Here is a 25,062-nt window from a genome sequence, read left to right on the forward strand (position 1 = left end):
GTTCCATGACTGAAGAAGGTAAGGGAAATGAGACTGAAGGCCAAAAACTCAAACCTCAAAATTAATTAGCAGCATTTGGTTAAATAAGGCAAAACAAAAAAATTTAAAATAAAAGCTACAATCATCACCATCAATGAGTGAAAAAAAAAAAAACAAAACCCAGGAACATAAATTAACGTAAAAACAAAATACGCAACCACAACTCTAGATCCCATGAATAATAAAAGGCAATATTATCAACTCTCTATTCCCAGACATAATAATCTAATTTTTTTCCGATTTTTGGTTGTTTGTTTTCTTTCTTGCTTACTTAGTTTCATGGTAGTCCAACCTACTCTCAAACTCGGTATATAGCCCAGAATGACATTAAACTTCTGATCCTTCTGCCTCCAACTCCCCAGGTTTTGGGCTTACAAGCACGCACCACATTTGATGGATGTGGTACTGTGGAAGCAAACACTGGACTTCATGCATATTAGGCAAGCACTCTACCAAATAAGCTAAATCCCTACAATGTATGTTTGTCTGTTTGTCTTTTAAGATAGGGTTTCACTGTAGTACAGGCTGGCATTGATGTCACAGTAATCTTTGTCCCTCAGCCTCCCGAAGTGCTTCAATTACAAGCATGAGACACACTCAATTAGATAATTTCTTAAAAGAAACATTTCTGTCAAAATGCACACAAGGAAAAACAAAACAATCTGAATAGGCATTTATCCGTTAAATTAAACCAATACCTAATAACATTCCAAAAAACAATCCAACAATGTATCAAAATAATTATAAATCAAGACCAAGTGAGATACATCCCAAGTATTCAAAACTGGTTCAACATATAAAAATCAAACTAACCTATCACTAACAAGTAAAAGAAAAGTCATATTACTATATCAAGACTCAGAAAAAGCGTTTGATAAAACTCAATACCTATTAACGAGAATGAAAGAAAAGCCAGACAGAGTAGCACACAACTATTTCCAAGTTTAAGAAGGATCAGATAAATTCAGAGTTTAAGAGAAGTTTGGCCAACACAAAAACAAAACAAAACAAAACAAAAAACCTATATCCTCAAAAGACCAAAATAGCTAGGCATGGTGGTATAGGACTACAATCTTGACATTCAAGAAGCAGAAACACAGGGATCATCAAGACCAGTCTGGTGTATATATCAAGTTCTAGGCCAACCAAGGGCTACATACAAAATCATAAACTTTAAACAAAATTTAAAAAACAAAATGAAACTAAAATCACTACAATAAAAACAAAAAAAAATCCCCCATAAATTAGGTGAGTAGGGAATTGTTTTAACTTGATATGGAAAAAAGTCTACCACAATCTACAGGCCTCTTTTCTCTTTGGGAGTGCTTAAGTTAGGCACTGGCATTGTGTATGGTACCTCTGCATAGTAATAAAATTTTCTGCTCTTCCTTGAAGTTAATTTGTATTTTTCGTTCCAGTCCTTGCCTGATCCTCATGCTTGCTTCCTTCCTGAATTCAGTCTTCTCCTTGTGATACATACTACGTGAAAAATTTTGCTAAAGACCATGGCTGGAAAGATGGTTCACTGATTAAAATGACTTGCTGCCCTCACAGAGGACCAAAGTTTGTTTCCAAGCACATCTTGGGAAACTTGAACATACATAGTATATACTCATATACGAACATTAAAAAGATACTGGTCAGACTTTACCATACACCATCCTACAGATCTAGGGATGACAGATAAGCATATAGAAAGATATGTAAGGAATGGGGAAATGCTGACTGAAACAATGAACTACCACTGCACATCTAATAGAATGGCCAAAGTACAGAACAGAGGTAAGGGTGTGGAGCTCAGAGGCGCTTTCCCTCACTCTGGTGGAAATACAAAATGGTACAGCCACTCTGGAGCTCCACATTTTCACTTTAAAATTCTAAAAACTCACATGCATTGTTCAGCAATTCTGCTCAATAACATGTACCTGAAAGTCTTGAAAATAAACTGACCAAAAAAAAAAAAAAACAGTAATTAGGTCTTTGTCAGTTTGAAACAGGGTTTCATGTATTCCACACTATCCTCAAAGTCAGAATGTAGCAGAGAATAACTTCCTGTGCTCCCACCTCTAAAAGCTAGGATGACTGCACCTCTAGGCCTCCTTCATTTGGGTTTGGGAATCAAGTTCAGCATCTCATGTATGTTAGGCAATCACTTTACAAACACAACTACATCCCCAGCCTTGGTTTTTTGTTGTTGTTGTTGTTTGATTTTGAGACAAGGTCTTGCTCTATCTTTTAATCTTTCTGCCTCAGCTCCCAACTGCTGGGATTACTAGAACACATCAAGCCAAATTCATTTATGTGGATCTTTATATCATCTGTATTATAATTGTCAAAACTTGAGAGCAACTGCGATGTTTCTCAGTGGATAACTGAATAAAGAAACTGACATACAGTAAAGCAAATGAGGTATTTACTGATGAAAAGACATGAAAATATAAATGCATATTACTTAATTTGAATTTGTAAGGCCTTCTTCCCCATAGGCCATATGTATAATTTTAAACCATTTATTTATATTTTTATGTGTATGGGTGTTTTGCCCACACCAATGTCTGTGTACCACCTGTGTGCCTGATGCCCAGAGAGGCCAAAAGAGAACACCAGATCCCTGGGACAAAAATTGCAGATGGTTGTGAGCTGTCATGTGGGTGTTAGGAACTGAACCTAAGGGTTCTGCAAAAGTAGCTAGTGCCCTTAAACTGCTATGCCAACTCTTCAGCCCTCAGATAGTTAAGTGACAACTTTCTACAACTTAGAATCACCTCTGACAGAGAGCATGAGTGAGGGATTGCCTAGATAAAGTTGGCCTGTCCACATGACTGTGGAGGGCTGCCTTAATTGTTAACTCATGTAGAAGGACCCTCTCCATTGGGCAGCACCACCACCTAGATGCTGTGAGAGAAAAGACTATCTATAACAGGGACAGCTACCAAAAAGAAAGCAGTAAGCATGGACGTGTTGATTTCTCACTCTTGACTGTGGATGTGGCATAATCACCTACCTCAAGTTCCTGCTGTGTGACTTCCCTGAAATTATGAAACAAAGGGGAAACTATTTAAGCCAAATAAACCTTTTCCTCTCCTAAGCTACTTTTTTTTTTTTTTGCCAGAATACCTTATCATAGTAAAGAAACGAAACTGGAACAATCTGTTAAAGGCTTGGTCATCCAGATGATGCTATGAAGATCTTATTAGGCTTTTTATGGCAAATTATTAGGTTATTGAGAATGGGTTCTACAAGTGGATTGTGAAACCCCAGTTTCAGTGTCTCTGTGTCCTGGCTCATTAATATGTACCACCTGCTCCAACACATACATGAAACATGATATGCTAAGAGAGAAAGGGACCAACTAACATTAAACAATGTTTGCTAGAATCGTAAGCCTAAATATACCATTTATTATAGGCTAACTGTCCTAGTTCACTATATTAATGTGAAACTGATTCCTGCAACGAGTGAAAAAGAAGCCAAACAAAAAGGTTAAATACTGGGTATGAATGATTCTAACGATTTGATATTCTACACAAACACAAAATTATGGAGATACTAAAAAGATAAGTGATTACCAAGAGTTGGCAGGATGGAGGCTGACTAGACAAAGCAAATACAAGTTGAGAAAAAAAGTACTGTATAATAACAATGTGTACATAATTACCTATTCAACACAGAGTGTGACCCACAAACGTAAACTATGGATTTAGCGTGACTGTGACATGCTACTGTAGATTTACAGGCTTTAATAATGGAGGAGTGCCTGCCCAAGTAAGGTTATATGAGAAATCTCCACATATTCCTCTATTTTGCTGTGATCTTAAAATTACAAAAAAATACTCTTTTGACTGGGAATATATCTCAGTAGTATAGTGCTCACCTATTACATATACATGAGGCTCTAGGCTTGATTCACAGCACCACAGACTTGTAAAACCAAGAACAAAGACATAAAATACCAAGTATAGTACTTAGTTAGAAATTTCTGCCTGGGGAAAAAAATATTAAAAATTTTTATTTCCCTGGTACTGACTATAAAAAGGGAAAGAGGTACTGCTAAAACCACAAGATTAATGAGATTATTTGAAAATTTAGGACTGGCAATCAGATATTTACAACACATGACTTTATATTTTGTCATTTTCTTCTTTGCCATCATATTATAATTTATGTGAGAACAGAATATGTGGTTTTTCTAGCCAGGCATAGTAGCACACAACTTTATTCCTAGCACTCAGGAGGGAAAGGCAAGCAGACCTCTGAATTTGAGGCCAGCCTGGTCTACAAAGCAAGTTCTAAAATAGCCAGGGCTGTTAAGCGAGAAACCTGTCTCAAAAAACAAAAATCAAAACGAAAGAATATGTGATTTTCCAAATGCTTCTGGTATTTTTCTCCTATCTCTAAACTGTTATACTTCTAAGAAGACAGAACTACATCTTCTCTAATGCCCACAAATCCACTCTGTGCCCAAAATGGAAGATTGAGATTTTACACCTATTTCAGAGAGCATAAACTGGCAACAGAAACTGGCACTGAGTCACCAATTTTTGGTGAATATGAACATAATAACCTCCTTTCAAAGTGCATTCTTATGTTTAGCTAATATGACTTTAGAAGAAATGAGGCAATTTTTTCTACTCTTCTTTCTTTTTTCTTTCTGGTTTTTCCAGACAGGATTTCTTTGTGTAACCCTGTTACACAGGCTGTCCTGGAACTAGCTTTGTAGGACAGGCTGGTCTTAAACTGACAGAGATCCACCTGCCTCTGTCTCCCAAGTGCTGGGATTAAAGGCGTGAGCAGCTAGCGCCAATTTTCCTGCTTGTTCTTTTTTTTTTTTTTTTTAAAGATTTATTTATTTATTATGTATACAGTATTCTCAGTACTCTGCCTGCAGGCCAGAAGAGGGCACAGATCTCATTACAGATGGTTGTGAGCCATCATGTGGTTGCTGGGAATTGAACTCAGGACCTTTGGAAGAGCAGGCGGTGCTCTTAACCACTGAGCCATCTCTTCAGCCCCTTCCTGCTTGTTCTTGACAAGACTTTTCAAGGCTGTCAAAATAGACACTGGAATACATAAGGCAGGAGGAAGAAGTAAAGTACTCTAGAGAGAAGAAACTTTATCTTTCCATGTGAGGGCCTAGAATATGAGTGAGTCTGTGGTGAGCTAAAGGAACTTAATACACATCTGCAGGGTTTTTTTTTTTTTTTGAGGGGGGCGGGTGGGAAGGGTTTCCCTGTGTTGCCCTGGTATTCAACTCTGTAGACTAGGTTGGCCTCAAACTCAGAGATTCACCTGCCTCTGCCTCCTGGGCACTGGGATTAAAGGCTTGCACCACCAACAACCAGCTCATGTGCAAATATTCTAAGACTACAGCATTTTAAACTATTATAAGATATTCAACAGTTCCAGTTACCTCACATTCCTCTGGTAGTCACTATGCTCCTTTAATAAAAGTTCCCAACAGGATCACTATTTAATTATAGTATTAATTTTAAAAGAAAACTCAGAATATGCATGACAGAAAAATTTCTCATTATTTCATGAACTCAGCAAGTTCTGTTTAAATCCATAATTTGCTTGAAAACACCTGTAATACTTCGTTTTTAGACAAGTTATCACTCAATTGCTTAGGATGTCCTGAAACACACTATGCAAACCAGGCTGGCCTTGAACTCACGAAAATCATATTTCTTTGGCCTCCCAAATGTTGGAACTACAGGCCAATGTGCTCTGGGCTCTACAGTATTCTGGAAAACTAACCTCTTGTAGGACTGGGATAACTGGTGGCTTTCTTTGCTGCAGAAAGTACAGCACCATAAGGATATACGCATATGAAGATAAGCTTCCCCGAGATGCATCTCCAATGTCACAGCGCTAGAAGATAGAATGATTACAAATAAAAATTAATAGTCTAATTCCACAAGCTATTGATGACTCTGATATACCATTCTGTTTTTATTCATTCATTCATTCATTCATTCATTCATTCATTCATTTTTGAAGCAAGGTAATCTCTCTATGGAGTTGTGGCTGTCCTGGAACTCACTATGAGGATCAGGGCCTCAAATTCAGAGATTTACCTACCTCTGCCTCCTAAGCACTGGGATTAAAGGTGTGCATTTGATCATGCTTAGCAACTCTTTAAATATCAGTTTAATAAAATGTTAGAAAAAACAGTTAGGCACTATGAAAATAAAAGAAGCAAAACAAATTTAATGACCTAGTATTTCCATTCCAAAAATTATCTTTAAAAATGTATATAATAACAAAAAATTTGATTTTAAAATTGGAATATTTATAATAGCAAAACCTTAGGAAAAAATTAGTTTATCAGTAAAGTTTAGGATAAAAGTACTGGAGCTATCCACACAAACTAGTAGCAGTACTTACCACTTTTAAAAAGGTTAATTAAATTAAAAAAAAAATAAGGGCTGGGAAAATGGCTCAGTGGAATAGAGCAATTGCTATGAAAAACAAGAGGGGCTGAGTTCAAATCCCCAATTTCCACATAAAAGCACAGAAGGGCTGGCTACATGTGTCTATGAACCCAGCACTGAAAGGCAAAGACAGACACATTCTGGGAGCTTGTGGGTCAGCTATCTTTTTTTAAAAACCCTCAGAGACCAGCCAGGCATAGTAGCACACACCTTTAATCCTAGAATTTAGGAAGCAGAGGCAGCAGGATCTCTGTGAGTTTGAAGCCAGCCTAGTCTACAGAGCAAATTCCAGGACAGCTAAGGCTACGTAGTAAGACCTTATAACATAAATAAATTTAAAGTAAATAAATTAAAATGTAATAAAAGCTCAGATATAACTCAGGAGATTAAAACAGAAAGACAACATAAGCCAAATAACCAGAGCAAGACTCTATCTTAAAAGAGAATGAAGAAAAAAAAAAGAAAACTATATAAATAAAATTGAGACAGTATCTTTCACAAGTTTAACACCAGTACGTTTTAATTTAGCTATCACTGTACTACATAACAAAACAGATGATTTAACTTCTGCATAAATACCTTGGCAAACACTTTCATAGTATATCCCAAGTACTGTACTCTAGGATCAATAGCTGCATAAGTAGCTAGCATTCTTGTGTTGTGTTGAGCCTGAAAAAAATTACATATTTGAAATCATTTAATATATACTAATAAACTTACAAATCAGGTAAAAACATACAATATGCTGTAAATAGTATATTGTGATTTCAAAATGCCTAACAATTAGTCAAACAAATCAACCTCACTCTGAAATCAGTATCAAAGCTAAAATATTTTTTCCTTACACTGCTCAGAGTTGAGAATTTACACATACCAATAATTTGCCAACTTTTTTTTGTGAATAAAAATAAGTGGGAGCCGGGCAGTGGTGGAGCGTGCCTTTAATCGCAGGCGGATCTCTGTGAGTTCAAGGCCAGCCTGGTCTACAAAAGCTAGTTCCAGGACAGGCACCAAAGCTATAGAGAAACCCTGTCTCAAAAAACAAAACGAAACAAAACAAAACAAAGAAGAAGAAAGAAAAGTGGGAATGCAGTGCCCCCACTATCAAAATTTATACCGTTAAGTTTCCCACATTTGCAGGGATCATCAGCATATCCAATGTAAACCACCTAAGCAATCAAGGTATCTTCCCAGCCAAGGAAGTCTATCTGTCAACTTTTCAAATTAGAAGTATAAACCAATAATAAACATACTAAGAAGACGATCACAGACATTCCCATTCACAATAGCCTCAAAGAAAATAAAGTATCTAGAAACAAGGAGGTGAAAGATTTCTATAATGTAAACTTTAAATCATTGAAGAAAAAAATAAGACACTAGACATACCATACTCATGGACTGGTAGAATCAATATTGTGAAAATAACTTTCTGCCAAAAATCATTACAGATTCAATGAAACTCAATAAAAAAAATCTCTACCTCATTCTTTACAGAAATAGAAAAAAACTATCTGAAAATTCATATGGAAACATTAAAGAGCCTGGAGAGCCAAAAAAAATCTGATCTTAAGATATAGTACATAGCCATAATAATAGAAACACTATGATACAGGCATATAAAAAGCCATGTAGACCAATGACACAAAATTAAAGACCGAAACATGATATGCCAAACTACAGCCATCTAATATTTGACAAAAATGCCAAAACCATAAGTTGGAGAAAAGACAGCATCTTCAAAAAATGGTCCTGGGGAACTGGACGTCCACATCAAAAGAATGAAATTGTACCATTATCTATCACCTTGCATAAAAACTCCAAAGACCTAAATCTGAATCCTGAAAACACTGCAACTAGTACAAGAAAACAAAGGTATAGCTGTAGAAGAGGACTTTCTAAATGAAGAGTGCACTTGCACAGGAATGAGCCAACAATTAAGGACCTTATGTAACTAAAAAGTTTTGTATAGCTAAGAAACAATGGTGGCGTACACCTTTAATCACAGGGCTTGGGAGGCAGAGCAGGCAGATCTCAGGGAGTTCCAGGCCAGCCAGGTCTACAAAGTAAATTCCAGTTTAGCCAGAACTGTTACACAGAGAAAATCTGTCTTGAAAAAACAAACAAAACAAATAAAAATAAAGAGAGACAAAAGAAACAATCAAGGAAAGAGGAAATCCACAGAATGGTAGAAAATCTTTGCCATCTGTAAATATGACAAAGGATTACCATTCAGAATATATAAAGAATTAAAAATACAGTTAAAGAAAAAAAACACCAAATAATTCATTCAAAACTGGGCTTAGGATCTGAACAAGGAGTTCATTTTGCTTGTTTTGTTTCTTTTTTCCAAGGTAGGGTTTCTCTGTATAGCCCTGGCTGTCCTGGAACTTACTCTGTAGAACAGGCTTGCCTCAAACTCAAAAGATCCACCTGCCTCTGTCTCCTAGATTAAAGGTGTGCACCACCACCCCCAGCTTAGTAAGTTCTTTTTAAAAATAAAAATGGCTGAGAAATATCTCCAAAAAATGTTCATCATCCCTAACAATTAGGATAGCACAAAACAAAACAACTTTGAGATTCCATCTTACCCCATAATAAAACAAGCAACAATAAATGCTGGAGAGGATGTGGTGAACCCTCATCTTCTACTGGTGGGACTGCAAACTTCTATAGCTAGTCTGGAAATCAGTATGGAGAACTCTCAAAAAGCCACAAATAAACCCACCATGTAAGCCAGCTACACCTCTCTCTTTCAAGTTCTTTCAGATTACATGCTGAGTTCATGTAATCAAAGTTACAAAATGTATTTCAACTGATGGATGGTAATGAGAATTTGGTACATATACTCTAGGGAATATAATTCAGCTATAAAGAAAAATGAAATCATGGAATATGAAGGTAAATGGAAGGAACTGGGAAGAATAAAAATCTGGCATTGAGTGAAGTAACCCAGATCCACAAAGATAAACACATGATATTCTCTCCCATCTACGGTTTCCTAGGTTCAGATCTTCAGATGTGAGTATATAACCTGAAGTAACTAAAGAAGCCAGAAAAGTTAAAAATAAAATAAGAAAGAAAGAAACAAAGAAAGAAAGAGGAACCATGGGGAAGAACAGAAGAGCAATAGAGAAGTATAACAGTACAAGAGATTTTAGAAAAAAATGGGCAGAGGCATTTTAATTACATAAGGGGAGGAGGATTAATTCAGAGGGAGGAGAGTAAACTAACAAAGTCATAAGGAATCATGTTATTATTTATCTATCTAAAATTACATTTAATAATACATCTACATATATAGTTAAATAAAATTTCCCCATCTGGGCTGACAATGCTCCCCTCAAAAGCCACAGACTTAACAAGAAAACATACATCAGGCATGAAAAGTTCCTTATTGAGTCGCTGGTCAGAGTTATCTAAGTAAGAGACTTCCAAAATATAGGCTATAATGGTTGCCCTTGGTTGCCTCCCAGAAGTTTGCAGTAACTTCCTATTGCTTAAGACATCATGCTGTGTCACGGGTGGGGGTGAGGGGTTGAGAGGGTTGGCACACACCTTTAATCCCAGCACTCAGGAGGCAGGCAGATCTCTATGAGTTCCAGGCCAGCCTGGTTTATAAATCGAGTTCCAGGACAGAGAGGACTGTTAAATAGAGAAACCCCATCTCAAAAAAAAAAAAAAAAAAAAAAAAAAAAAATCTTCTGATACAGGACCTAAAAGAGCCAATCTAGTTCTAGCCCAAAAGCCTTCTCACTGAGGACTAGCTTTTATACCAGAAGATTCCATGCAAGTTTCCAAGAGAGGGAAGTAACCAATATTCCTATTCAGCTATGGTGCCTACAAGCTAAAGCAAAGATAAGCATGGCACCATATCAAAGGTGCAACAGTGGTGCACATGCCTTAATTACCTTGGCAGTAACCAATATCTTTTTAATTAGACTTAAGGCCAACTCAATAAGAGGAAAATCATGCCTGGTACTGGAAGTTTATCAACTACCAGAGTCCAGTAAATTCATGGATCTACACTCTATACATATTTATCTTTCCACCTGGAGAAGCTATGTCTCTGTGTAACAGATGGAGATCATTACAGAAAAGCAACAACAGTCAAATGCAAAAAACAACTGACCATGTGAAAGAAGCCCAGCCCTCACTGATCCACCTAAAATTCAACTCTTGAACCTAAGGCTCAGAAATCATAACATAAGAAGAGGCAGGAAAAATTTAAGGGTCACAGAAGAGGACATTTGCTAGAAATTTCAGAGACATGAAACCCATGAAGTTTCAACAACATGGCTGTCTAAACAAGACCTGAACAAGAACTACACCTTAAAATAAAAGTGAAATTCATGGGACCTCAACCCTAGAAAAGAGACTAAGGGAAACTAAGGAAGGCTTAGAGCAGGAGAATAGTCTTCCTAGGAAAGAACACAAATTGGTTATCTAATACCAAGTGATCAGCTTTGAAATCATATACACACAAGTTAGTAACTTTATATGAACTGAACAGGTTGTAGTTATCTATGTGTTTAGGAATATACATACATAATACATATGGAAGACATATATACACAAAATTAAAAAAATAGATACCAACAAACTGTGGAAAGAACACAAAGATGCATGGGAAGGGTGGAAGGAAAGGGATGTAGTTATATTTTAATATCATATATATATAAAATAAAACACAATTATAGCTGGGCCCATAAAGAAAATCTTACCAATGTGTTATACAGACTGATATCACCTTCTAGTCCACTTCGTCTGTGTTCAAATTTTACAATAGGCACTTTGGCAGTAGTTATAGGCAGAATGTTTCTTAAACCTGAGGGTGAGGGAGCAAAATCTTCAGCAAGTTAAATACATTTATAATGCTAAAGAGTACTTTTTTTCAAAAAGATATAAAATTTTACCTGGATGCCTTTTAAGAATTTTCGCCAAATTTTCAATTATTTCCTTACAGTTTAATTTCTGGAAAAAAATAAATAAGAAAGTAGGGTTCAATTCTATCTACTGTAAATTCTGCTTTAACCAATTAGTATTTAATACTAGTACTTAATATTTCTAATCATAACGAGCTGTATAACCTTGTTAACTAAGTAACAATTCAAGAAACCCCATCATCAACATAAACCTGCAACCTGGTATAATTGCCTTCCTAAGATGTATCCTAGTAAGATCCCAAGGTTATTCACACAGACTAAAGTCTGAAAAGCATGAAGAGAGTAAAATAGTTTACAGTATGTGAATCTGTTTTTTTTACAGAAAATTAACTATGATATCCACTCTTTAGGTTTTGAATGGGTAAAGAATAAAACAGTAAGCATCAAAACAATGAGTGTTAGATCAGACATATAATCCAGCAGAAACTACCAGAGAAGCCTGGGTAACAAAACAGCAAGACCCTTTGAACAAGAGGGTCCCGACAGAACATTTAGTCAGTTTACTTACTGTTTTACTGTTTCAGTTCTGGTACTATATATTCAATAAACTCACTCATTTAAAAAAAAAGGTACAGGTATTGTAGATCATTATTTAAACTATAACGTATAAAAATCTTTAAGATGCCATTTCTGCTAAAAGTTACAGAATGAAATTAAAGATAGGTTTAGTGAGGGCAAATCACTTAATGATAAAAAAAAAACATAACACAGGCACCCAATTTAGACAAAGTCAGATTCAAATTTGAATTATTAACTATCTGCACGATTGATCCTTAACACCCCCAAGCATCACATTAATACTCTACAAAGTCAAAATAATCGTAAGTTCCTGCCCTACAGAATTGCTGGAGAATTACATAAAACCTATTAACAAGCATGCAGCAGCAGGGAGGTGGTGGCACATGTCTTTAATACAAGCACTCAAGAGGCAGAGGCAAGATCTCTGTGAGTTTGAGGCCAGCCTGGTCTTCAGAGAGTTCCAGGACACCCTGAGCTGCTACATAGAGACACCCTATCTAAGAAAATCAAAACCAAACAAACACCCCCCCCAAACAAAACAAAACAAAAACCCTGCAAGTCTGATACAAGAAACACACCTGAAATTTTTGAGCTATTTATTATTACTGCTATTATGTGTTTTGTGGGTTTAGTTTTGCTTGTTTGTTTCTTTTGGTTTTTGAGACAGGTTCTCTCTATGTAGCCCTGGCTGGCCTTGAACTCAGAGCTGGGAATAAAGGCATGAGCCCTTGGGCCTGGTTTCTATATTATTATGTTGATGATGTACATAAACATATTTCTATTACTACAGCACCAATTTCCTCAAGGAAATTTAGCCCTCTGCAAATTTGAACAGTATTTTTTAAGAAGCAGAGACAGTAAAATATAGCGATGAAAACGGAAATAGTAAACAGAATAATAGCTTTATAAATTATCTGTATTAAGTTAAGAAGCATTAAAAATCAATCCTAACTATCATCATAAAATCACTTTTGTATAATTCAACTTATATTCTTTCGTTACAAGAAAAAAAGAGTCTATGCAGGTAAATCTGGAGATTTCAATAGAATTATCAGTTACTAATTCACATACACTAAAAAGAAAAGGTAACTGTTCTTTACTGTGTAAAATATATAATCATGACAACCTTTTAAAGAGTTAATATCTCATCTGGAATAAAGTATTTTGTTCTTCTTAACTGTCTCAACTTCCCTACTTGTAATTCAAATCTAAATATTAAAGTTAATAAAGAAGTTATCTAAATCTCTCTTCCCTATTTCATCAGTTTTTGCTCTTCAAATAGAGCAATCTCCTCTAACAGAGGTGAGAATTTAAATAAAGAAAGACAATATTTACAATTCTTCAGTTGGTTTCTTTTGAGGGGTGGGGCAAAAGGTTGCTCTGTGTAGACTTGCCTGGTGTGAAACTCACAGAGATCCAACAGCCTCTTACCCAGAATGATGGGGTTCAGTTTCTTTATAAAACAAGGAAACATTGAGCTTGCAAAATGGTCATGAAAATTTGATGACTTGAGTTCAATCTCTTGAATCCACAGCAGAAAAGTAATTGACTGCCAGACCTCTGAACTCTACACATTTGTCATGACTCAGGTGCGCGCGCGTGCGCGCGCGCGCGCACACACACACACACACACACACACACACACACACTGATAATGACAAATAAAATCTTTAAAAAATTAAGGTGACCAATTTCTTAGAGTCATAAAAAACCATGAACAAGGGGGCTGGAGAGATGGCTCAGTGGTTAAGAGCATTGCCTGCTCTTCCAAAGGTTCTGAGTTCAATTCCCAGCAACCACATGGTGGCTCACAACCATCTGTAATGAGGTCTGGTGCCCTCTTCTGGCCTGAAGGCATATACACAGACAGAATATTGTATACATAATAAATAAATATAAAAAAAAAAACCATGAACAAGATACCACCACCATCTTTACCCTAAGACTACGAATTTTAAAATCATCTTCTGGAAGAACTGCCTCAGGAACACAAGGCTACACAATTCTGTTGGATTATTTCCTTTAAAAGATTTATTTTTTTAATCATGTATATATGGGTATGGATGTGTGAGCACACACTCACACACGCTACATGTGTGGGTGCTCAAGGAGGCTCAAGTCCTCCAATCCCCTGCAACTGGAGTTACAGGTGGCTTTTGAGCTGCCTGACTTGGTTGCTGAGAATCAAACTTGGTCCTTTGGATGAGTAAGTAATGTACACTTTTAACTGCTGAGCCGTTTCTCCAGCTTGTGAATTATTCTCTAACAGAAGATACAGTGACACTACACCACTACAGATGACAACAAGTTTTCCCTTATTCCAATCTCACAAATGTTAATTTTGAAACATAAATACTAACAGCAAGACTGAGAATATGGCTCAGGTACAGAATGCTGGACTAGCATATACAAGGCTCTGAGTTGGGTCTACAGGAATATTTGGAATTAAGAAGTTGAGAGTGTGAGCAGTTCTAGGTCAGACTGGGCTACATAATACCATGTCATAATGTAGCATAGCATAGTATACATAACACAGTACATATAGCACAGCACAACATAAAAACAAAACTCAAAGAAATAGCTTGGTGCACTGGCAGTATTGTAGCCAATGAACTTTATCTGAGACATGATTATTAATAAGAAATAGTCAGTAGATATATGGGTCAAACAACGATCTCTACTAGGGTCCACTCCCCTAACTCCTCCAACAATGGACTAAGGCACTTCTTCCCCACCGAGTCCCTTTCTTCACTAGAGCTTGGACACTCATTCACATGACCAAAGTCTACAACACAAAGAAGAAAAAAAGCATGATCACAATCCCACTGCTGAGACTGTACTGGGAAAAACATCTCCTTATATGTCAAGGTTATTCAGAGAACTTTCTACTTCATAAAGTAAAGGTTAGGTTCTACGTTACTATTAATACTATATTTTGCTGCATTATCAGCTAAAAAAAAAAAATAAGAGAGGCAGTGAGATATAATATGAAGAGCAGGAACCACACAGCCCTGGACACAAATGCTAGCTTCATCATGTACAAGGTGAGGTGAAGTTAAATAAATGAATGTCTTTTCTTTTTTGTGTGTGTGGGGGGAGATATGTTTATTTATTTATTTACTTGTATGAAGGAAATAGGAGCACTATGGCACATAGAGAGATCAGAGGACAATTTGTTGAAGCTAGTTCTCGCCTTCCACCATGTGGCTCCCAGGATCAAACTTAGGTTTTCAGGCTTGGAAACAAGCATTTTTACTTACTGTATTATCTCTACAGCCCCCAGTTTATCTTTCAAAGCTTCAGTCTCCTTTTGAAAACGGGGTAATTAATATCTACCTCAAAATGGGTTAAGAATATATAAGTGGCACCCAAAGCAAAATTTCTAACCTTCAGTCATTGCAACATTGCTTCTATGTAAATAAGGTATCAGTACCCCAAAATTATAATTAATTTTTAGAATATAATCCACTTATAAATTGAACAACTACCTGCATTTTCTACTTGTAGAGTATATAACAGGGAGAGAGAGAGAGAGAGAGAGAGAGAGAGAGAGAGAGAGAGAGAGAGAGAAAACAAAGTAAGATTAATACTTACAACCAAATAGAAGTACCAGCATCTCATTGGTTCGAATGAAAGATTCCAACTTACGGTAAGCTAACTTTTTCACCCAATTCATTACTAGACCCTTGAAAGTCTCAAAGACCTAGTTGTTATATTAAAACAGGATGAACATCCATGTCTGGGTCTGTGGTTCATGTTGTCAGAGGGCTCTGTGGATGCCCAGGGTCTAGTGCCCAAGGGCCACGCTGCCACAGGTGCTTGTGTTGCTCTGGGTGGGGCCACCAGGGCTGTGGTGGCATCCAAGCCTTAACTGCAGCAGAAGCCATGTCTGGTCCTGCTGCAACTGGGGTGTGTGGTGATACCCAGAGAAAGAATTAAACGAGATCATTGGAATCATGCTGTACTGAGCCAGCCCTGCCCTTTACTGGCCTGGGATGGCTGGCCCTGCCCCTTGATGGATACTGCAGTAGGCAAGCTGTCCTTACTCCTCAGGGGAGAGCTCCTCCTGCCTGCACGAGGGAAAGATTCACCTCACCTGGATAGCACACTAGAGCTGATCTCCACCCCTCCCACAGTCTGCCAAGTAGTGAGAGAAAGATGCTTTCCCTGCTCACCCATTACCACCTGTAACAAGCTGAGAGAGGTCGCCCTGGGATCACAAGAGTGGGAGAGCTAGCCCTGACTGGCTACGGCGCACAAGAGAAGCAGGCTCTGCTTCCCCCATTGGGCAGCACACTAGGGACGACCCTGTTGTCAGGGAAGTAGGTGAGTCAGACCTGAGGGCGTGAGAGCAACAGAACTAACTGACTTACGTGCCCCCCAACTATCTGCCATGTGGTAGCATGGTTGAGGGAATGATGCCCCCCCCTATTCCTTACTACCTGTGGCAGGCAAGAGAACTGGTCATAGGGTCACGAGAGAGAATTAGCTGCAGCACAGAGGAGAGGGGTCCATACACCTTGCCTTGGTAGTATACTGGAGCTGACCACTAAGGGTGGGAGACACAAACACAAAAGTGAGCCTACCCCAAGGGCATGAGAGCAGGAGAGTTAATCCTGCACAACCTATCCTTGTATTCACAAGAGAGGGCCCTGCACCTTGCCTGAAACAGTAGAGCTGACCCTGGAGATGTGAGGAACTGAGAGCAGGACAACGGCTTGACTCCTATAGGCTGAATTAGGCAAGCTGGCCAAAGCAGGGCTGGAGAGCTCACCTGGGTAGTGAAGACGCGCATGGTTCCACTGACCCCCGTGGGCCGACCAATGAGGCTAGCGTCCAGGTCCAGAACCAAGGCTATGAACTGACCCACCCCAACATTCCCTGAACCTATATATAAACTGTTGAGCATGAGAAGCGGATGAGCCAACAGATCCAAAACAGCAGGACGTCCATGCCAAAGGACAACAACAGGATATCCAAGAGGAGCCCCAGTGAGAGCCCATTTATACATGGTGCAGCAAAAACCAAAGGCCTCCAGTCAGACCAATGACTTGCAAGAAAAGATGAAAGGATTGAAGGGTAAACTGTGTGACTCAACAGGCCCCACAAGATTCCACAAGATTCTTCTTTATTTTTTGCTTCTTTCTTTGTTTTTTTGTTTGTTTGTTTGTTTTTCTTTTAAATTTGGTTTTGACGGGGGGGGGGGGGGGGGTGTAAGGGCAGAAGGAAGATGTGAGGAGACGTAGAGAAAGTAGGATCAGAATACATGATGTGAAATCCACAAAGAATCAATAAACGTTTTTTTTTAAAAGGAAGAATAGTAATTTTACTTTAAGTCTGAATATTTTTTAAATATTTATTTATTATGCATACAATATTCTGTCTGTGTGTCTGCAGGCCAGAAGAGGGCACCAGACCTCATTACAGATGGTTGTGAGCTACCATGTGGTTGCCGGGAATTGAATTCAGGACCTTTGGAAGAGCAGGCAATGCTCTTAACCACTGAGCCATCTCTCCAGCCCAAGTCTGAATATTTTTAACAATTTCCACAGAGGCAAGTTTGAGAATCTTCTAAATCCATAATGCTAATGCTTCTATATTTCAAACACTATTACTAACACATTGATACAAAAATAACATGCATAATCATTATCACATATAAAATTAAAACATTAACCAATAGATTAAAAACAAACTTTTAAATCCCTTACAAATATTAACTCTTTTAACTTTTATTTATTTATATTTTATATATGAGTGCTCTCTTTGCCAGCAGAGGGACCAGATCCTATTATAGATGGTAGTAGTCACCACTTGGCTGCTGGTAACTCAGGACAGGACCTCTGGAAGAGCAGCATCAGCACTCTTTAACAGCTAAAGCATCTCTGCTACCCCTTACCTCCGCATTTTCATGGCCTTCCAGAGTCATACAAATATCCAGATCACTATCACGGAACCCAAATCCATTCTTTGAAGAACCAAATAAGCACAATCTTGCCTTTTCTAAGCTCGAGAAAATAAGTCAAAGAACAGGTTAGAGGAGTCATCTAACATCTACTATAGTTTAACACAAAGTGATACATTGGGAAATTCCAAAACATCCAACCCCAAAAGCTAAGATCTTTTGCTTATTCTTAAACCCAAGTAACTAAAACACCAACTCTCAGCAAACAGTATCATTATCTATTTAGAAGCTCACCAGAAATATATGAAATCCTTAATACCTTGTTCAACTTGCATAATCACTAAGACCTTCAGCTTCTTCCAACTGAACTATCTACCACCTACTGCTGTTCTTCAACAATACCAAAGACTAAGTTCAGTATCTGATAACTCATCTTTTAAAAGTAAACTAGTTCTTTCAGTGTACAATTCAAGTACTTTTAAATTATCGCCTCAATATATACGGTTAATTTTTCTCCCATAGTCACTCTAATTCACTAGATATAAATCATGTTAGGTATTTTTTCTCATTTAAGAGTTCTATAACAATTTGTAACTTAAGGTTTAATTACACATTTGTATTAATTTATTTATTAGTTGGGGCATACCAACATGCATATGTGGACAGAAGAAAACTTGTGTGGATTGGATCTCTCCTTTTACTGAGTGGGTCCCAGAGATGTCAGACTTAGTGGAAAGTGCCTTTACCTGCTGAGTCATTTTGCTGACTCTTAATTACATAGTAAGACAACAAATCCCATATTTTGAAAAAAATTCTTCCATGTAATACTGATTAAATTTGAATGATAACTAAGGAGGATAAAAGAAGTTACAGTGCTCACTTCAGCAGGACATATACCAACACTGGAACAATAGATTAGCTAAGTCTTTGTGTAAAGATGGCATATAAATTTGTGATACATTCAACATATTTTTAAAACTTTATATGAGCATGTGTGAGCACGCCATAACACATGTGTGAAGGGTGGAGAGCATTTCGTGGAAGTTCGTTGTCTCTATCCACCTCATGGGTCTAAGGAATCAATTCAGGTCAGTAGGCTGATCCAAATTTTTATGAGTTTTACTTTAAATTCTACTATAATAAAACATCCTTTAAAATATTCTCAATATAAAATGCTTCAAAGCATGAGACTTTATTTTTCAAATATACAAATATTCGTAAAAACAACTATGATGATCAAATAAAATTAAGTATGAGTTTTATTTAAAAGAGAGGGGGTACACTTAAAATTGGTCTGGATCTCATCAATTAGGATAGCTGGCTGGTGAGCACCAGGGATAGGAGGCCTGCCTCTGCCTCCTCAGTGCTGAGAGTAAAAATGTGTTACACATGTATGCGTGGGCATGTATGCACACACGCCTGCAACTGCTTGTAGTGAGCAAAAGAGTGTTGAATCTCTAGAATTACAGACAATTCACTGGACACTAGTGCTGAGAACCAAACTCAAGTTCCCTGAAAGAACAAATGTTCTCAAACACTGAGCCATCTCTCCAGCCCTTGCACCCTATGTTTTTACACTGGTTCTGGGAATAAAACTCAGGTCCTCATGTATACAACACTTAAAGTGAGCCATCTGCCCAGCTCTAAATAAATTACTGTAGATATCCTTTTCTAAAATATTTGATCATAAACCTTTTGATTCTTTAAGCTCATGCTAAAAAAACTGTTCTACTATTTTGGAGCAAAAGCCTTCAGATCGTGCTTAGTTTTTCTTTCCATTATATCACACATGCACTAGCAATTCCTGCTAGCTCTACCTTCAAATATAACCAATTCTGACCACTTACCTCCTCCATGTCTGTGCTTCATCTGTACTTACATCACAGTTCTCTGCAATGTTCTTGCTTGTACTCTTAGAGTGTTATACTCTGTTCTCTGAGATGATTATCATTTAATGATATAAATACTATATAGCTTTCATTAAACAAAAAGTCCTTCTACCAATGTCCAAAGGGTCCTAATGATCTAACCTTTAGGATACCTCTATGACCTCATCGTTCTATTAAAAAGTATCTTCCATTCCACTTCAAACACACTGAACCTCCAATCAGTCTTATAAGAATGTCAGTCATAATCTAAGACTTAGTATCCACCCTTTCTTTCTATAATATTCTCTCCTTGGAAATTCATATAATATGTTCCTTCATATAATATGTAAGTACAACTCAAATGCTATGTCATGAGAGATTTACTACACAACCTCTCACTTCTTTAATCACCATAGTCTTAATAGCGTTTACTATTTACTGATATATTTATATGTATTTTACTGCTATCCCCTCTTAAATATACCAATGACAGAAATTTCTCTTTTATGAGTAATAGTCATAGAACCTAGCATAGTACTTATAACAGTTAACAAACATTTTTAAGTCAGTCAAAATCAAAACCATGTGATTACAGTAACAATAAGCGCCAACATTAAGCCTATGACATACCATCATACTCTTTTTGAATAAATTTTTCCAAGCCAATTAAAATTTGCTCCCTGTTGTGTTGTTCAGAGCAAGGTGGTGATAATTCATCTATATGAAAAAGAGAAAGAAAAGTGAGGGAATTAGAATATGAAAATTTCTTCAGGCTTTTAACCTAAAAATTTTGACTCAATATTATCACTACTTACTTACTTTTATGAATTTAATACCACAAATGGTATTAGAGAAAGGGCAGGGGGCAGAAAAAGATTTAAAATATATGTATATTATACATGATAATTTTCCCTACAATCTACAAATACATTTACCTTTTGAAACCAATACTGTTTTCTTCAGACATGCATGCATGTGAACCATGTGCCTGCCTGGTGCCTGCAAAGAGAGCACTGAATACCACAGAACTGGAGTCACAGGTGGTTATGAGCCAACATGTGGGTTCACAGAACTAAACCTGGATGCTCTGCACAAGATGCAAGTGATCTCAACTGCTGAGCCAACCCCATAACAGATTTGAGACAAGGTGTTGCCATGTAGTCTAGGCTGGCCTCAAATTTGTAATACTACCTCAGCTTCCCTAATGCTAGGATTACAAGGGTATGCCACCATATCCAGCCATATTTAGTTAGAATTATGTTAATTTAGGTAAATATATTCTATATCCAGCGAAGAAAATACTGTCCAAAAGCACACAAGAAATGTTCTCTAGCTAGACCTCCCAACACAGTACCCATACACTAGTTTCATGTACACTAGCTTGAGATAAGCCAGTGATATTTTCTAACTTTACATAGCTTTAACTAACCTAATTCAATAAGCACAAAGAACTAGTAACTACAATATTAGATAACTCAAATATTCAGTCTCAGTTTTAACTCTTGCAATATCCCTTGCACTGTTGTGGGAATTCACTCAGCCAATAAAGTTTCTTAAAGTAGTACATATAGACTCCATTATACTTTCCTTTGCATTTAACACAGTACCCAGAATATGATTAGCACTTATTAAATAACTATGCTTGATCTTATCTATTAATAAAAAACCTCTGCCCAATCAAAACTGAAAATTGTTTTTAAACTAGAAAATAGATATTCAATATCTAAAAACCCACTTCCAGTAGTTTTAGTACCAACCACTTACCAAAACATCTTTTACATACTAAATCAAGTATTTCTCGAAATCGATTTGTCATTGGTGGTAGAGGTTTTAGATCAATTTTCCTGAAATCCTCTGGGCAATCGTTTTTTGAATGGCCGTCCTTTTTGCAGATGCTGCATACTATTGTTGGCGGCTAAATAATGATTAAAAAACAATCCAATAAACTCATTTCACCACTTAGAAAGCATACTCAAAAATACAGCAGCAACAAACACTATGTAGTTAACTCAGTTCTGATAACCTATTAATTTGGGAGAGTTTTGTAAAAACGCTGTTATGAAATACAAGTAATATAAAAAGCTGTTTTAACTGCTTTCCTTTCCCACCAACATAACATAATAAACAATTTACCTGGAAATATAAGATAGAGAAATTAACAGGCAATATAAAAGGTCTGCATTAATTCAAACAGCCTGATCAACTCCCAGAGGAAAAACATATACCTTGTATTTATTTGTCTGGGTTTCCCACCCCCCAATATTAATCCTTATTTTATGTGCATTGGTATCTGTGCACCACTTGCACATCCAGTGCTCCGAGGGCAGAAGCAAGCATCAGATCCCCAGGAACTGGAATTACACCTGGTTGTGAGCCCTCATGTAAGTGCTGGGAATAGAACCAAGGTCTTTTGAAAAAGCAGTCAGTGCACTGCTGGGCCATCTCTCCAGCCCCCATCTATCTGCCATCTATCTGGATTATAAGACAGGTTCTTAGCAGCCCAAGGTGCTCTTAAACTGGTAATGTAGACAAAAATAACCTAGAATTTCGGATTCGCCGTCTGTTTCCTGAGGGCTGAGATTTCAGGTATGAACTACCACACGGAGTTTATACAATTCTGGAAATCAAACTTAGGGCCTCATGCACATAAGTACACTACCAACTGAGCTGAGCTACATTCCACAGTTCCTACCTTGTGTGTTTAATTTACCGAGACCTAAAAAAGTTATTCAGAAAGATATTTTAAATTGCATCTTTCATTTTACTCCAAATATTTTCTGTCTTAAGAATCAATCAAGGAGCTGGGCGGTGGTGGCGCACGCCTTTAATTAATCCCAGCACTCAGGAGGCAGAAGCAGAATTCGAGGCCAGCCTGTCTACAAGAGCTAGTTCCAGGACAGGCACCAAAGCTACAGAGAAACCTTGTCTTGGAAAAAGAAAAAAAAAAAGCACACATGACTAAGGAAGATTGCTATACCTCACTGTTATTATGTGTGCCTAAAGAGTTCCTCCAATGCTAGCCTGGACATGTACATAGCCAAAAACTCTTGATTCAAATTATATAATAAAGGGGACCGCAGAGGAGAGACAACGTTTAAGCTCTTACAGAAAACTGGATTTGATTCCCAGAAGCTACAAGACAGCTCACAACCACCTATAACTCCAGTTTGAGTGGGACAGACAACCTCTATTGCCTCCTTAGGCACCAAGCACATATGTACTGCACATACACACATGTAGGCAAATACTCATACACGTAAATTTAAAAAACTAAACAACAGATTATATACAGAAACTTCTAGAGGAACAATAACTTCATAAAATACTTAAATTTATGTGAATATTCAATTAAGAGTACTACTTTTATTTTCTGTTTTTTGAGACAAAGTCTTACTATATACCTCTGGATGTCCTAGGACTCACTATAGAGACCATGCTGGCCTCCAACTCAGAGATCCACTCAGAGCTGCCTCCCAAGTGCTGGGATTAAAGACATACCACTATGCCCGGCTATCAGTTTTTCAAAGCATTCTGTTCTGCTGTTTTCTAAAATGATATATTTAGAGTAGAAATTCTTTCCTACTGTAAAACATAGTATTAATTTATAGGACAGGCTGTACTCAAAACTGGCTGTGTAGTCCAAGTGGGTCTCAAACTGACAACCTCCCTGTTTCGCTCTTCCGAGGCCTAGAATTACAGACACACCTAGCCAGCTACAACGAATATTTTTTAAGTTACATTTTATTAGCAAAGTAAAAGATATGGTACTTACCTTAGTATAAATTTGGGGGAGGGAGGAGTAAGTTATAAGGAATGTAAATTGTACCTAAGAGATTTTTCTAACAATTTGCCATTTAGTTAAGTTTTTTCAACAGTCTATATAAGTAAATACTATAACCTGGATAATATATAATAGATGTATCCTTATACAAAATAAAGAAATTCTGCCTGGGTGGAGAAGAAAAAAAGAAGGAAGTGTGAGACAAAAGGTACAAAATTTCATTTATGCAAAATAAACAGGTTCTGGAAAGCCACTGTTGTCTGGGCCTGTGTTTAATACCGTATTATGGCCTTAGAATTTTGCAAGGAGATTAAAGTTACCATAAAAGGAAAAAAGGGTAAAGAAAGGACTTTTTGAGATGACGAATATATTTGTGGCATTATCAGTGGTCATGATTTCAGAGGTGTTGACTTATCACACATCAAGTTGTATGCATGTGCGTGTGTGTGTGTGTGTGTGTGTGCGCGCATGTGTGCATGTGTAGTCTCTACAGTCTTTAAAAATATCAATCTGAGTTGAAGAGATCAGGTCAAAGCAATGGCTGCTCCTTGCAGAGGATCCTGGATTCAATTCCCAGCACCGAGATGGCAGCTCACAACCATCTTTGTTAACTACAGTTCCCAGGAATCTAATATCCTTTTCTGGCCTCAGCAAGTGGTGCACAGACAAACACGTAGACAAAATATTAAAACAGATTAAATAAAAACAGTTTTTAAAAATCCAATTTCATCTTAATGTTTTTTTAAATTTTTATTTTATATTATGTGCACATGTATGCATCTGAATATGTGTGGATGTGTACGTGTTTGCAGTGCCCAGAGGTCAGAAGAGGAGGACATCCCCTAGAATTGGAGAGATGATGTAGGCCAACAAGTGGAACCTCTTAGCCACCTAGTCAACTCCCCAGTACCAAAAAAAAGAAATAATGTACAGTAAATAGGTTAAGAAGCTTACACTTTGTAAATAAGTAATTATTGATAAAACAGTAAGTAATTTTCCAGTTCATTTTCCCTCAATAATCTACTATGCTTACAATTAAATTTAATAATCACTTTGCCATTCTGAATGCAGATATTTTAGTAATGTACACGGTACTTGAAGAAATGCAATGTAGCTAAAACTCTTTTATTAACAAAAGTTACTGCTTCTTTTCTATTCGCTGTAGTACTTTGAACATTCTGAAGAGTTTAAGTTCAGATCCTTCCACTTTAAAAGGACAGCACTCCTGCAATTCACAAAAAATATTAAAAAGTCCGGAAATGTTCAGTGTCAGAACAGAACCTACATTCTCCATGTTTTTGACTCTTGTTCTTAGTTTCAACTACAACTTAGCAACATAGTTAGTTATATGTTCACACCAAAAATAAAAATGAAAAATTATTTAAATTAAAACTTTGTCTTCTTTTTAAAGAGAAACATAATTATATATATGTATATATAAATAAGCAGATTTTTAAAATATACACTGCTTTGCTAATCTGATTTTCATAATACCAGATAATTTCATGTATGAAAAGGAGAAGAAAACCAATTACTAGTAGGATTATTGATTACATTTTATATGCTCTTTTTA

At 37.0% G+C, this 25,062-nt stretch overlaps 1 protein-coding gene across 6 annotated transcripts in view; it reads right to left on the reverse strand.

Annotated features, from left to right (window-relative positions):
- Window positions 1-25,062, reverse strand: part of Tut4 (terminal uridylyl transferase 4) — a 90,407-nt gene that overhangs the window by 23,222 nt on the left and 42,123 nt on the right. For all 6 annotated transcript variants that reach the window (XM_050136358.1, XM_050136355.1, XM_050136354.1 and 3 more), the window contains exons 14-20: window positions 21,473-21,623; window positions 20,339-20,425; window positions 17,835-17,938; window positions 11,387-11,444; window positions 11,195-11,298; window positions 7,053-7,142; window positions 5,797-5,910 (exon numbers count right to left, since the gene is read on the reverse strand). In XM_050136358.1, the coding sequence (XP_049992315.1) occupies window positions 5,797-5,910; window positions 7,053-7,142; window positions 11,195-11,298; window positions 11,387-11,444; window positions 17,835-17,938; window positions 20,339-20,425; window positions 21,473-21,623 (708 nt within the window). The remainder of the gene's footprint in view (window positions 1-5,796; window positions 5,911-7,052; window positions 7,143-11,194; window positions 11,299-11,386; window positions 11,445-17,834; window positions 17,939-20,338; window positions 20,426-21,472; window positions 21,624-25,062) is intronic.

This window comes from Alexandromys fortis, unplaced genomic scaffold (assembly GCF_014885135.2).
Source record: "Alexandromys fortis isolate MF-2015 unplaced genomic scaffold, M_Fortis_MF-2015_v1.1 scaffold_13, whole genome shotgun sequence".
Taxonomy (NCBI): domain Eukaryota; kingdom Metazoa; phylum Chordata; class Mammalia; order Rodentia; family Cricetidae; genus Alexandromys; species Alexandromys fortis.